The sequence below is a fragment of the Aythya ferina genome, assembly GCF_964211825.1.
Source record: "Aythya ferina genome assembly, chromosome: 14".
Classification (NCBI taxonomy): Eukaryota; Metazoa; Chordata; class Aves; order Anseriformes; family Anatidae; genus Aythya; species Aythya ferina.
Genome location: NC_140312.1, coordinates 15,695,902 through 15,711,849, shown reverse-complemented (window position 1 = coordinate 15,711,849; position 15,948 = coordinate 15,695,902). Strand labels below are relative to the sequence as shown.

At 38.8% G+C, this 15,948-nt stretch overlaps 1 protein-coding gene across 8 annotated transcripts in view; it reads left to right on the top strand.

Annotated features, from left to right (window-relative positions):
• TENM2 (teneurin transmembrane protein 2) overlaps positions 1-15,948 on the top strand; it is a 1,369,797-nt gene that overhangs the window by 1,201,668 nt on the left and 152,181 nt on the right. For all 8 annotated transcript variants that reach the window (XM_084535365.1, XM_084535362.1, XM_084535363.1 and 5 more), the window contains one exon: positions 8,870-9,108. In XM_084535365.1, coding sequence (XP_084391491.1) covers positions 8,870-9,108 — 239 coding nt within the window. The remainder of the gene's footprint in view (positions 1-8,869; positions 9,109-15,948) is intronic.

Genomic DNA, 15,948 nt, shown 5'->3' with positions numbered 1-15,948 from the left:
CCTTTAGGCTCAAAGCTGCTGTTTAATGCTCTTTAACTTTTATTGTCCTCTTGCAGTCTGTTTCAAACCATCTCCTCCTCCTCCTTTCCAAAGTGCTGGTTTCTACATTTTGCAGTTAAGAGGTGTTCCTTTATTGCTTCTTTAATCATTGCTTTCAATGAGGATGAATGATGAAAGTACTACCTTTGAACATCCCGGTGTGGGTCTCATTACCTCCAGACAGCTGGAGAGGCAGCACTCTGCTTTACAGGTTGAAATGCTTTGAGGGCTTCTTTATCACAGAGCACGGGGAGAAAAGTATGGCTTTGCAGGAAAGGTTTGCATCACTCTTTGCACTGTAAGGTTCATCTCTGGGATGGGAACCTCGCACAGGGCCATCTGCAGATGCCAGTCAAAATGAAATGACTCATAAATGAGGATAACAGAAGAGCTTTCACGGATGGATATTTGTCTAAGATTGCCTAATGTACTAATGTCTGTTCCTGTGCCTCATATTGATGTTAATTAATTTAGTTGGTACCATTATAATTAATAATACTTAATCCAAGAGGAAAAAAGATGAAATTAAATAGAAATTAGTCTTATTATTTAATCTCATAATTAGTCTCATACTTAAAATATTTTCAATCAAAATCTTTTAGCTGTAAAGATAATTTCGTATGTATGCTTCTAGTTTCTTTGAGCTAGCTCATAAGTATTTTTTACTAGGCTTCAGTGAAGAATATAACATACCAACATTTCTCCTGTATTTCAGGAGAAACAATAATGGCCACTCTTCTGGTGATTATGAAATCCCTGTTTCCCTCTTGTGGGCCGTTGAACAAAAACAGTGGTCTAAATTTGGGGTCATTTAAGCAAAGTTCAATTTAAAGATTGAACGGTCTGTAAAAATTAGCCCTAAAAAAGTCACGTTGCTGTTTCAAATATTTGTCTGTTCCTGGGGTTCAAGCTATCTTTCTTTTCAAGTTTGATTCCAACATCATCGCCCTGTGGGTGAGCCTGAGAGGGGAAAGTGAAGACAGAAATGGGAGAAAAATGGATGAAGTACCAACAATAGCAGTATCCCAGTTTGCACCACCAATGAAGTGCATGAACCCAAAATCACAGAGCAACACAGCAGTGAAACATCTGTGCCCAGTGTTTTTGTAGCTGTAACCTTTGAGGCAGTGAAGAAGTAAACATAGTGGTGGCTATGCACAAGCTAGAGCAGGCATTGCAAAAAAGCCAAGGACAGAGTAGGGGAAGAGTAGGATTTAGTGCTGAGAAATGTATTTTAGAAAAATTAAATATGTGAAATGTTGTTAATACTGAAGTCAGATGCTGTACCAAGATGATGTCAAGATCAGCCACAGAACTTCTGAACAGAATATGTAAACTTGAAATTTCTGACTGTGTACAAACTGCAAGTTGCAGCTGCTCTTGACAATTGCCTATTTTGAATAATGTCTCAATATTTTGATATTTTTACACATGATGTAAAATGTTCTGGAACAAAACAGTGAAAAATCTCTTTTCCTTTTGTTAATGCAAATTTCTAGAATGTATCAGGTACAGCAAACAACTGCTTGAAACAGTGAAATATCTCCTCCCTCTGATTTTGCTTTGTCTTAGGTGGCCTTCTTTCACCAGTTACTTAAGATGTAAGGCTACAGGCACGTATGCTACAGCACTTCGGTCCTCCTGAGTTTGAGGGCTGGGGCAATAACCAAAACCTTTGTTTGCTTGTTCCTGCTTCAGAAGGTTGCAGGAAAGTTGTGTAGACTTTCCACGTAAATGGGATCTGTGTAGAGAGATGCTGGACTTATCTGAAAATCAAAAGCATTTTGAAGAGGCAGTAAAGCACAGTCAAAAGCATCCACAGAGACTTCATGTACATTTGGGCTATGTACTTGGAGGAATTCCAAAAACATTGTTGAAAGGTCATTTTTAGCAGGCTGCTCTAGTGCTGTTTTCATAACAACTGTAAACTCTGATAAGAGATGAAAAAAAGGTGGAGGGAAACACTGCAAAAGCAAGATATTTACTGATGGTTCTGAAAATCCGTGTAACATACTCCTACTGACGTACACATAAACTGAAAGTTTTTATAGATTGCAGTTAATTGCATGTTGTCATGATCTTGTTGGTTTGCATTTAAAAGTTTTGAGTTGTGTAGAATGAACAGGCAGCATGAATGGCTGCACAGGAAGAAACAGGTATATTTAGGATGTTGCTTTTTGTTACTGTTTTTGGTGGCTTTTTAATCCCAAATGATGTGATTTAGGATTCTATTTTCTACATTTACAATTAGACTGATAACAAAATTATTTTAGAGACTTGAATTTCTTATTATAAGATTTTATTATTTATAGACTTGAACAGCTTATTAATTTAACCCTGTTGCTAGTGCTTTTTCTTTATTTCTAGTTAAGTGAGTAGTTGAATTAAGAGATAGTGAAGAGCTTACATGTGTGCCTTTTAAACCAGAAGTGCTTTGAAAATTAGTTCATTAATTGATGCAGAAAGCTAAAAATTAACAGACCTATTGAAATGCAAAATGCTGTTGTCATTATTATCATTAGTGGAATAACAAATGTAGGCATTATTGGATTTCATCACTTTGACTGTACTTTGCAGCACATTTCTCAGAACTTTAGGGCAGAAATGATACAATTTTTTCCACTTAAGAATTTAGAGGTGCTATAGTTTAAGCTGAATCAGCGTTGCTGAAATATTTCCAAATCTGCATTATTGATCCTACTCTCTCTCCCTTTTAATGTAAGTACATATGTGAAGTGACTGATTTTCTGTGTTTATATCTGTAGCTATTTCTCGTATTTTTTCCCAGGTGTTAGTTAGTAGTTTTATTTTTGCATACCAAGAGAATAAAAAACAGTGCAGATTTTAATAGTTGCATTATGCAACAAGGAAGGCGTCAGCTTGGCTTAAGTAAAGATTCATCTGATAGGTAAGTAGAAAAAACTGTTAGCACCTTGCTTCTCGGTCGGTCTGTCAGTCTTCAACTGGGCTTAAAGAGATTCTGCAGGAAAGATACTCATAAATTTCAAGGTTGAAATAATTACTTATTGGCTAGCTCAGGCAAAAGTTAACTAGGATTTCTAGCTGGCAGGCTAAGTGCCAGCATGCCAACCAGCTGTTGTAGGGCACCCTCAGTTGTTTTTGGACAGAAACCAGTCAGGAAGGTGAGGGGTAGCCCCTGCGGCTCCATGGTTCTGCTGAACTCTGTGTGCCACCAGCTCCACCACACCAACACTTCAACCCAGTTATCCTTACTGGCCTTGCTGTTCTTTTCCCTTAATATTTTATGCCTTCCCATGTTGTTGTTCTCCCTCTCACATTCTTGAGTTCCTAGTGATCCCCATCACAACAATCCTTCTTTCCATAGTTTACAGCTTCTCTTCCTACAGGCTGTCTCAGCTTTTTGTCACATCCTGTTGGCTTTCTGAGCAGCCCAAGCCCCAGTGATGCTGCTGGGCTGTATCATGCTTTGTGCTTCCGAGACCAGCAGCGAGAGCCCCAGGAGAGTGTTGTCAGGGGCAGCTCCAGCAGGGTCATGAGTTGGAGTGCTCCCCCAGCAAAATCTTAATTAACATCCTTAAGATCAAATGCAGGCTGTCTTGTAAAAAGGTATCCAGTACAAAGCTAATGCTGTAGCTGTGATACAATACAAATGTTTTGCCTTTTTTACCTACTCTATTTTGGATTGCAGCTTTGTGAATGTTGCCTGTTTGTTTTGATTTAATAACATGACAGATCAGGGTGCCTAAAGGCTGGCACCTGCCTTTTTGTACAACATGCCACCTTCCTGCAAGGCAGCTTTCAATTAATGTGCTTTTGTGTGTCCAACTGTGTCTTTGTTAAGAGTGCAGAGACAACAGTGACAAGCTGGTCTGGTACTTATGGCAACACATGACACTCTGCATTTTTAGATGTAGTCTCAGGATGTGAAGAACCCACCCTTCCAAAGCTGGAAGCCAGTCATAGAGTTTGGCTGGAGGCTGGGCAGCTGCTGCCATGTTCAGAGTTGCATGGCAGTGGCTAGAAGTGAAAGAAGTGTTACCCTGGTGTTGATGTGTCTGTTCTGAATTACTGCAGAATTTTTTTATTATTGAATTATTGGCACGCTTCTATGAAATGTTCATTTCATTGACATGTGTCTGTTTTAAATAGCTCTCCATTGAAAATATATCTATAATCATAGAGTATCCCTTAGTTGGAAGGGACCCCCAAAGATCATCAAGTCCAACTCCTGGCTCCCACAGCACCACACAAAAAAACAGACCGTGTGTCTGAGAGCACTGTCCAAACACTTCTTGACCTCCAGCAGCCTTGGGGCCATGACCACGTCCCTGGGCAGCCTGTCCCAGTGCCCGACCACCTCTGGGTGCAGAACCTTTCCCTAACCCCCAGCCTGACCCTCCCCTGTCCCAGCTCCATGCCGTTCCCTCAGGTCCTGTCGCTGTCCCCAGAGAGCAGAGCTCAGCACCTGCCCCTCTGCTCCCCTGTGAGGGAGCTGCAGGCCGCCATGAGGCCTCCCCTCAGCCTGCTCTGCTCGGGGCTGAACAAACCCAGGGACCTCAGCTGCTCCTCATACATCTTGCCCTCCAGACCCTTCACCATCTTCATAGCCCTCCTTTGGACACTCCCTAATAGTTTTATGTCCTTCTAATACTGTGGTGCCCAAAACCACAAACAGTACTGGAGGTGAGACAGCACCAGAGCAGAACAGGACAGTCCCTTCCCTTGACCGTCCAACAGTGCCATGCCTGATGCACCCCAGGACAAAGTTGGCTCTCCTGGCTGCCAGGACCCACTGCTAGCTCATGTTCAACTTGCCATCAACCAGAACCCCCAAACCCCTTTCTGCAGGGCTGTTCTCCCAACTCCTCCAGTCACCTCCCACTCAGAAATCACTCAAACTTCATTTGGGGAAGGATTGAGAGACCTTTAAGCAAGCAACCAGGTCTTGTTAGCACAAAAGACATCAGAACAGTTTATTTCTTCAGTATTGGTTTCTTTTTGTATGAAAGTAAGAAAACTGACGTTAAACTTTGCTGTCTGAATTTGGCAGGTGCTTTGAGGCTTTCATTGACACAAAATGTCCTGTGGCTACTCTTTTGGAGAAGGGCTTAGAGGAGTAGATTTTTTTTCCCCAGTAAAAGCCAGAATGTTATGCTCCACATTTCATTACATTTATTTTCTGCAATTAAAAAATGTCACAAAATTGTCACACAAAATTATAGATGGATGTGATTTTTATCACAGCTTAAAGATCATTTCTAAGTCCTTGAACCAATAAATTGAGCTGTTAACTATTCTTGTGTTATGTATCTTTTCTATTTATTAATTGCTTTTAAAAACATTAGAATGAAAAAGACAATTTAAGCATTACAGCTCTCTGTATTTCTTTTTTTCATAAAGAATGAGCTTAGGATGGTATGAGGAGTGAAGGAAGCAATTTCTGTTAAAGTATCTTGTTCTTCCTTTCTATTACAGTTTTTCATCACAAAAAAAAATGATATTTTTTCTTTTTCTCAACTGATTCTTGCAGCGTGCTGCCATGACAATCTGGCCAGAAAAGGGGGGGAGAGATTGTTCTCTCAAAGAATATGGAAGTTAATACAGTCTCTGTCAGACCACTATTCCCTGAACACCAGAGGTCCTTTTGACCTGTGGGAAAATAAATGCTATAGAGAGCTCCAAATTAATGAAGAAAGCAAAATATAGCTTTTTCCATTTACCAGTAGTCCACAGAACCGTGGTCGAATGTCCCCTTGCAAGCTCCGCTTTCACAGATGTCACCTCTCTGCTGGCGCTGTGCCACATGTAAGGAAGCACTCCCTGCTCTGCCGGGGCCCCTGCATGGGAGCAGAGCAGCGGCAGCACACAGCTTGGTGCAAGGCCCCCCAGGGAGCTGCAGGGTGCTTAGGGAGAGCTCTGAGCAAGCTATGGTATCAGCTTATTTTCTGTGAGCAGCATGCAAACTCCATCCATACCTTTTGTGGATGTTTACGTTACTGAATCATTGCATGCTGATGATGGTGTTTTGCAGTTTTCTAGTGTAGGGATGTCCTTATGATGCAAAGAAATTAAACTGTCCTAAGATTAGCAAATTGATTCCCATGCTTTCAAAATTTAAGTTCAGCCCTCATTTAAATCAAAGTATTAATGCTAAGTGAGGTGGTAAATGTGTTTTTCCTTACAGTATTTGATAGGTGAACAGTTAAGACACAGAACGTAGAGTTTATTTATTTAATTCTAATATGGAATCTATTTGAAATTAAGTGAGTGGGTGCAACTAAGATAATATCTTTCCATAAGCAGTCATTGCACAATACCTCGTGGTCTTACCTCTGAGGGACCATAATTAATGTTGATAAATGCTCATGTTCTTTCTTTGCAGCTTTGGTCCACAGACAATTGGTTGTACCAGAGCATGTCAAATCCCACATAAAAATATAGCTATAGATCATTGGTTTTAAGGATAGAGTTGAGACAAGTCAATTTATTTCCATTAGAAGCTGAATCTAGACTTGAAACTCTGGGGGGTTGTAAGTACTTTGTCCGTTACGTTCTCAGCTATTCTGGTGCATGTTGCTGTAACTTTGGGTCTTTCTGCTAATCTGGTCTCCAGCTTCTGAACACAGTGCCAGTTTTCCAAAATGGCTTGGTGGGTGGTATTTAACATATCTTAAAATATTTGTCTTTTTTAATATCTTCTGAAGATATTATAGTTTAGTAATGCATGACTATCTTCTAATCTTTGCAACTTTGTAAGAGACCCTCATGCAGACAAAGTAAACTTTCAGCTTTTACATGGATAAGGAGTTGCAGCTGTGACAAAACTGTTTATTCAATTATTTTTATTCTTTCTTGCCTTGGGAATAGAATATTTCCACAGATCCATTTCTCTCAGCCTTTTTTGCTTCTATCAAGTTCTGAGCAGTTTTAACAATATAATAGAAGTCATACTTGCATGTATAAATATTTTGGTTTTCTTTATATACTTTATCTCAAAGTGGACCACGGTGGAACTATTTTCTTCTACTTTTTTTTTCTTCTCACATGAAATAGTACATGATTGGCATGTCCTATTAAAGCATATCTAGATATTCATTAATTCATTTTTGGTGGGAGCAGAGTTTCATTATATATCTGAGTTTACTTTAACTTTATATTAAAATTTCTGTTGGTACTGCAGCTGCCTTCTTGGCTGAAGAGCACGTAAAATTCCTGGGTTAAAAACTTTGACATTTCAGATAAAGGCAGTGCCAAGGACTGCCATTTCCACTTAGATTCTGTGATTTCCTGCTTTGGGGCAGGGAAAAGAAAGAACTGTAAGAACTGCCTGTTGTGGGACCATGAGGTCCAAACCTGAAAGGGCCACTTGTAGCGTGGGGGCCTGGGCTGAGGCAGATGCAGTTGGCGTGAAGGAGAGGTGAGCCTGCCTGCCTGCAACCTACATCTGATCAGCATCACCACGGCTCTCCCTTCTGTCCACCCATCCCTCCTCACGCGCTGTGCCACCTCAGTCCTTAGGTCTTGTCACGGAGGGGCACTGTGCTCCCAGCACCATGGAGCCAGCACAACGGCCTAAAACTGCTTCTCCTAACGGGTGTCAGCCAGGCTTTAATTGATCTGCTTGAGTTACTTAGACTTTAAAAGCCACTTCTGATTGTGTGCCTGCATCTGAATGGTTTTCTGTGGTGTCTCCAGAGCACATAGAAAAAGTTATGAAAGTGAATACTGCTACTACTACCATAGGTGGCTGAAATGTTTTCTGAAGTAAACTAGAATTTTGTTGATTGTTGTGTGGGATATACAAGGTCATTCAGGGTCTCTAAGAGAAAGGGAAAACCAAAACAAACAAACAAACAAAAAACTAAATGATTTATAATATTCATGAAAGGACTTTATAAATGACTACCCTAAAAAAATGGCGTATTCTCAGTGGCCTTCTTGAATACTACAGCCTTTATTCTCTTCTTCTCTTCTTATCATTTACTAGGAACGTGCTGGTAGTCAGCTCTTCCTGACTAGGAAAAGAAAAGTTAATCTGGAGTAGCCAGGCTCCTGAATGGCTTTCTGTATTTTCTGCATTTTTTTTTTTTTTTTTTTTTTTCTGCTGAGTTGTAATTCTGATGAGAGTTTTAGCTGTTGAAAACAAAACTCCATAGCATTATTTTAAAAAGACAGCTAGTTCTAATTCTGGTAAAATACCTTCCTACAAGACTATTGTGCTTCTTAATTTTTTTTTCTGGCAGCTTCTTCCAAGGCTGTTAATGAAACTCATTTTTATTTATTTCTTTATTTATAGGTTTTAGAATATTTGCTGGGTATTACTATCCTACAGGGAAATTATCTAAATATGTGAATTCAGAAAGGATGTTTTCTTGTAAAGTGAAATGTTCTGTTGAACTAACAAACTTACAGGTATTTAGTAAAGGCACTAGTTGTTTAGTACTAATCAAACCCAGGCAAAAAGGAATCGACAGTGATGTCACATCTGAATATGACTCTGTTACCAGACTGCTCCCACTTCTTCCAGACACAATCTCAACATACTCAAAGACATTAATTCATCATGTTGATGTTTTAGCTAGTATCTGGTCAAACTGCATCTCATCATGGAAAGGATAAGAAGATACCCTGACAGCAGACATCCCAACACAGTGTTTTAGTGATAGTTGTTATGCTTTGGTGTCAAAAAGATTGTGAGAGTCTTCATTCTCCCTACTTCTTCAGACAAAATCATTTTACTATTTTTGTTGAATTTAGTGCATTATGGCAGCTGGGAAAGAATGAGGTATTATTTCTTAACTACAAGACTTTGTGTTTTAAACTATCATTCAATTTTTTTGTTTTTCAGGCATTTCTTGTTTAAGACATCTTCTGGAACCACTCCACTGTTCAGTAGCTCTTCTCCTGGCTACCCACTGACCTCAGGAACAGTTTATACTCCACCTCCCAGGCTGTTACCTAGAAATACATTCTCCAGGAATGCGTTCAAGCTGAAAAAACCCTCCAAATATTGTAGCTGGAAATGTGCTGCTTTATCTGCAATTGCTGCTGCAGTCCTGCTTGCCATCCTGCTAGCATATTTCATAGGTAAGACTGTGTTTTCTCTGTCAAATCACATGGCTATGTCAGCAAATGAGGCTTCAGCAGATGAAAGGTTGGTTTAATCTGTTTCACAAATCTGTGTAGTTACTAAGCAAAGAAAATTGTTATTCTTCATACTGATTAATGAGAAAAATACGATTCTCAAGTCCTGTTCACTGTGATAACCGGAGTGAGAGCAAGAAGTCAATTCAGGATCCTCAGTGTGCAGTGTTAATTTTAGGTGTCATGGGTACGCAAAAGAGGATGATAAAATTTGGAATTTTTGGATGTACTACCCTTTGTTTAAAATATTTGGAAAAAAATGTGCACGGTAGTAAATCCGTAAGAGTAACAGAAGCTACTGGTGTTTGAATTCAAGTATTACTATAGTGGCTGCATTTAGAGAAAAAAGACAAAATCATTTTTGGTAAGTCTCACTCTATATCTTTTGGCATGCCTGAATTCCTATAGGTTTTAGGCCTGACTAATAGATAAAGCTATTTGGTGTGCTGTTGTTTTCAATATTCCATCCATCCTTAGTGTTTTATAAGAGAATTCAAAATTTTGTGCTTATTTTCTTTGATTAGCATAATAATAACCACACTAGGTTGTGTTCTTTTATGGTCTTTTCAGATTTTTTTTTTAAACATGCTCCCGTTTTTTTTTTTTTTTTCCCCAATATCCTTTGCATGGTTGCTTTGGAGGTTTTTCAAAGGGTCTACAACAGTTAGATGTATATTTTGTACCTTTTACAGTGCCTTAACAATACATTGATGGAAAGGACATGCTGTACAAACCCACTAGCTTCCATGAGTAAATGGCAAAAATATGGTAGCTTGTTAGTGTTTTCTGCAAATAGTTTCCAGACCTGTTTAGATTGTTGTTTTGGGTTTTTTTGTTTGTTTGGTTTTTTTTGTTGTTGTTCTTTTTTTTTTTTTTTTTTTTTTAACTTTATGCTGATATTAATATGTTGCTACCATGAAGAGTGAAGTTCATACTTAATGAGCAAAAGCCCTGTGAAGGTGCACTGAATTTTCTCCCTATTCCCTCCATTTGAAGAGAAAGGTTATATGGTCAAAACCAAAATGCACCAAACTCAACAGGGTAGATGCTGCTTTCTAAGGAAACCTCACTGTTCATGTTAATTGCATATTAACATATTCCAATAACATATTCCAATTCCATAGGTAATTAATACATCCGGGAGTGAAAGAGAGCTGACTAGCTACTTTATTGCTGCCATTTCCGTGGGCCAGGCCTGCATCCCAGCATACTCAATACTACAGAACTAAACATCTTTCTCTGTTTTTTCAGTAGAAAACCTCAGAAGAATAACAGGCTTAGTTTGATATATAAATAAAAAGATTGGAAAGCACATGATTTATTGAACTTGACAGTTATCATACAACAGCTATCTGTGTGAGTGATTATGCACATGGGAAATGATATACTGCAAGCTGAATATTTTAATCATGTGCATAACTTTGAAGTGATGGATTATGAAATGCATTTTTCCTTGGTATTTAGGTTACTGTAATCTAAAGCAAAGCTTTGCAACATGGTTATTGCTTTATACAGTTTCCTACAACATTTAAGACAAGAGCTAATGTAAAGCAATGCATTGACCCTTAATAACTGATGAATGATCTATCACTTCAAGTCATGACATAAGTGATCCGTTTTGACAGAAGTTTTTGAGGTCTTTTTTCCTGACTAAAGAATGATGAGCACAATGGAGTTGACTAGTGAGTATGAGAAAGCAGGTTTTAGAAAGTGTGTTGGCTCAAGGATTAAATAATGAGAAGTTACCTGACAAGCTTCATGCCTTGCACAGTGAAGAATAAGTGAATTGAAGAGTAGTTGTCAAAATCAGAAAATAGCTGTAATTAATCCTCTGAATAAATTTGGTGGATCGTCTGTGATGATAATCTAAAGTGATGGAAAAAAGATAAAAGAAAAGACAGAGAACTAAAAGGAAGCTGCATTGTCTTAAGTGTGTTGAGAAGAGCAATAAGGCAGAAGGGATGTGCTTAAGACCACCAACTATAAGCTGACCCACCCATGAAATAGTTGGGACTGCTGTTCTCCAATGGTATGACTTGAAGCACCAAATCATCTCCTCACTGTAAGAAATTTCAAAACCTCTAACTGCTGTGCTGCAGCTCACTTTGGAGCTCCTGACCTACTAAGCCCTGAACTGCTGTGAAGACAAAATAACTCTGTCTTGCTCCAGTCAGTCTGTCGGGAGTAAAAAATGTTTTTCTGTATTCAAGATGAATAACGTACCAAAATCCCAGTTCTGTCCTAATCTTTTGGACAGTGGGAAGATGAGAGCTGTTAATCTACCAAGAGAGGTGTAAGTTGTAGGATGTTGTTTAAGTTCACCCAAGATAGGCAGGAGGCAACACTCCATGTTGCATTAACTCCCCCTGTGTATTTTGCTGTCAGAACTTCAAACCTAGGAGAGTCTTTCAAGACGCTGGTAACATTCTTCTGTTGGATATGTCCACAAAGGAAATTTCTTGCTGTCCACCATAGCAGAGGTCATATTACTGGGGATGCATCTGCTAAAAGTAACAGTTACAGAAAATCATCAAAATTTGCAGTGAATGTTTCTGCTTTTTAGGTTTGTCGGTAATTCTGGGCTCTGTGAAGAGGATTTTATCAATGCTAGTGAAGACTATTGTGGGACTAAATGAAAAATGCAATGCTGGCAAATAAGTAAATTATATTGAAAGAATACTTTGAAGTTCGCATAGACTTCAGGATTTCTAAATGGATTGTCCTATTATAAAAGAGAATTGCGAATTGAAGCACTTCATTGAAAACATGCTGTCTGCAGATTTAAACCTGATTTTCAGGCAACTGCTAAAGATTAAGGGTGTCATGAAAAAAATTCTAATCAGGGGTGACTTAAAATGACAAGCAAAAAAAAAAAAAAGTATCACAGCGGATAGAAAAGAATATTAAAAGTGATTTAGGCATTCCAATTGCTTTTCTGATAATAGACAAAAATAGAATGAATTAAATGACAAAACATTACAAATGATTTCACAGGGCATAATGACCTTTGGAAATTTTTGCAGCACAACATAATTAGTGTTAAATAACGATGATCCTGCTATTTTAAAAAGTTAAACATTTGTCAAAATAGTGACAATACATCTTGTTAAAAGGGATATGTTTTTTTCTTTTCTTCTGGAAGATGCGTGCAGATTCATCTTTTAGATCATAAAACGCCATCCAAGTGTGGCTATTTAGATAGACTCCTCCTTTATAGGGCAGTCAGACCTTCATTATCACCTGTAATTTTTCCAAAATCTTCCTGTGGAACTTATCCTGACTGATTTTTGGGACAAATACCTGCAGGTTCATGTGGCACCAGTCTACTATGATGTGGCATGTGCCTGTGAAAGGTACGCTTGGTGCTGTGTGTGCAGTTTGTTATCATGGGCGTAGTCTTCTATCTAAATTCCATTATGACAAAAGAGTTTCTGCAGAAACTTTGACGCATATCAGATTCACCAGCTTGAAAATGAAACAAGCCTTTTTTTGCTGTTGTTACAGGAATAGACACAGGCAAAAAACTTTCAGATTATTTCTGTGAAAAAGAGCATTTTAAGTTGCCTCTGTAGCTGTGTGCTGTACTACTTTCAAGAGAGAATCCAAAAAAATCAGTTTTTCACTTAACTTATTCCTTACGTAGTATACAAAATGTTATCTGCTTATTTAAAGCCAGTATTATCACCTCTCCGTTTCTTCAGTAGCCTGATATTACTGAAATACTTAGCATAATTTGGTAATATTTCACATCATTTTGGTAAATTCCAGCATCGAAGATCTAGATATAGTAGTCTCCCATCCTCTTTGAGACGTGTTGTTTCACAAAGCCCGGGAGTTGTTCCCATTGTCCTGGGGTGACATTTGAAGAACATAGACTCAGCCACTCAGATGAGGACATCCTGAAGGTACTGGACTGGTGGTGCAGCCCAGTTACAGGGAAGTAATTTATAAAGTATCAGAAGGAAAGCGTATGCTCCACACGTTGTCTTTGTCAAGAGTGTTCACTTCAGAGGTTAAGAGAGTGATGAAAGCATTTGTCATGTTAAATTAGGTTTTAGATTCATGGCAAACTTGGAGAGAAAAATCAACAACAAAAAAGCAGGAAGGGAAAAACGAACAACAAAAAAAAAAAAAGTGGAGGGGAAAAACAATTTTTAAAAAAGGGGTAAGGAGGGGAAAAAGCGTCTGCTGTGTTTTCCACAGTAGTAATTCCTGCCAAACATTAAATACCATATTTTTGTAAGCCCCTACACTGTTCTAATTTCTGCCAATCTTACTTGGAGCATGAAAGACCATCTGACCATCAACATGTTCGTATGTTAAAAATGACATAATTTTCAAGTATTTACAATTGTGGGGGGGCAACTACCAGAATTACTTTTTCCTGTGGAAATGAAAAACTACAGTGGGTTCAGAGATGCTCCACATCAAAATAGTATCTCCACACTCATTCTGATAATTTTAATGTTGATGCTGTTTTGTCTACTCCTATCCTATGCAAGATAATACAGGAAAATAAAAGGAAAATGACAAATAGAGAACAGCATGTTTGCACTGCATCTGTAGTACATATGCTGCACGTTTATTCCTCACTGTTATTTGGCCTTAAAGATGCACAAGGCTTCAGATAAACTTCAGTTTTCTCCCTAAACTCGAAATAGTATATTCCCGTCTGTGCTATAGAAAAGGCTGCATTGCCAAAGATTCTCTGGCAGTTATTCAGGCAAATGAAAACTTATTTTTTTATTTCCTATATATGTATATATTTAAAATTAAAGCCTGAAAATAGTGGTGCATAGAACAAATATTTTGGTAATTTTTTGCTATTAGAAAGCATCATACTAGGTAGTTTGTGGACATAATACATCTGGGCAAATAAATGGTTAATTTATTTTGTTATCTTCCTCACAATAGTATTCATTTGTTTCTGTGACAGTCAGACAATAAAATTTATGGGGTTTCTGATGAAATTAGGCTTGGAAGCAGAAGTCTCATCTTTACTCTGCATGAAATATGTGTGTGTACCACAGCTTTTATAAAAATGTATTCTTTAGGTGTTGATATCAGCTTGAATTTTTGTCTTCTCCAAAATGGGTAAGATATTTGCTAATGCAAGTGGTTGCTTGAAGTTTCTTTTTAATTTGTATTTCTAATTTCTTCCATTCACAAATGCAGTACTCAAACTGTACCTGCAAACTCATCCAGAGCACTGCCAATACCACTGCTCCCACAGCACAGATATGTAACTGACTGCTTTTAATTTGGCTGGCTACCACTTTTGCCATTCACATGAAGAGTATTTTGAATGTAGATGACATTGATGGTGATAGAGGTCCAATCGTCTTTTTGACCCTGATTCTACAGATCAGGGTTCATCAAAATATTTCCTACAAGTGGTTACTTTATGTATCAGCTGATTTATTTTGATTTTTTTTATTATTTTTTTTTCTGGCATATGGCAACCTATGCTTCATTTGATTTCTTATGCTGCATTTGTTGTATTTCACTTGTAAAGTCAGAAAACCACTGACTTTGTCGTGTCCAAGCTTCACTGAAATCAAATATGCTCGACATTCTGGAAACCAGAACTGAAAAAAGGGAAAATCACGCAAAGATGGAACCTCTGAGAGGCAGAGGGCATCTGGTTGCCAATCACTGCTATCAAGTTTCACTTGAGTCTTGCATCTTGTGAGATTAGATGGTGACAGAGGGTTCTGTTCTTACATTTGCATTGAAAATAGGTGTCAGTTAGGGGGCAGTAATTGACTTTTAGGGTATGCCTGTAACACATTCAGAAATTCTTGCTGACTGATAGCAGTGAACCTGGGAAAGAGAAAGGAGTGGTTGCAGCACTGCGAGCCTGCCTGCTGCTAGCTCTGAGCAGGGAGGCTCTGAGCCCTGCAAGGACAAACCACTGGCCCCTTCCCCTAACAAAACTCAGCCCTCATGCTGGGAATGGAGGGGCCTGACTCCAGGAGCGTTAGATGCGGTGTTCCAGCCTAGCAAGCATCCTGTTCCACAGCCCAAAGGTGTGGGAGAGCCATTAAGCAAAGGAGATGATTTTCCTAAAACAAGCAATGTGCTCCTGCTGTCTGCATAATGCCACAAAGAACAGGAGGATTTTTACAGGAGGTTACGTGGGTATAGCTTGCCTGTGCTTTTCCTGGGTTAAAAATAAAAGCTTGATGTAGAGATCTGTTCCAAGAAAAGCAATGCACATATTGTTTTGCCTAGCTGAGATCTCAGAGATAATGGAAGCTGCTACCTTGCAGCGTGCAGGGGCAGTTTTATCTGCCTGTTCAATTCTCCTTTTGTCTTTGCTGAGGATTTTCATACAGTAAACCCGAGCACTTGAAGCTAGAGTGAGCCTAATGTTTCTATAACTCACAAAGTGCCATCAGGTGCTTAGCACTTGAAATTGAAAACCCTTTCTGCTTAGCTATCAAGACAAACAAGCCTGCTTGGAAACCTCGGCAAGAGACAAGAGACCAAGATGATGTTTTGTGTTGGCTGTCAGAGGGGTTTTGCATGGGTGTCTGTGTGTGTTTTTAATGCATATTGCACAACACGATCCAGATGAGTCCCTAAAAAAACTTTCCATGGGTTTCATGGATTCTGGTATTTAGAAGAGTTAAAAGATCTTGCTGTGAACTTGAGAAAAGCAATGCATCAGTCTAGCTGCTGCATGCTGTGGCAGAGGTTAGTACCATTAAAACAAGTGATGTAACAGGATAACAATGGCTAATCTGGAAATTGTAGAGAACGTCTCTAAAATTGCTGTTG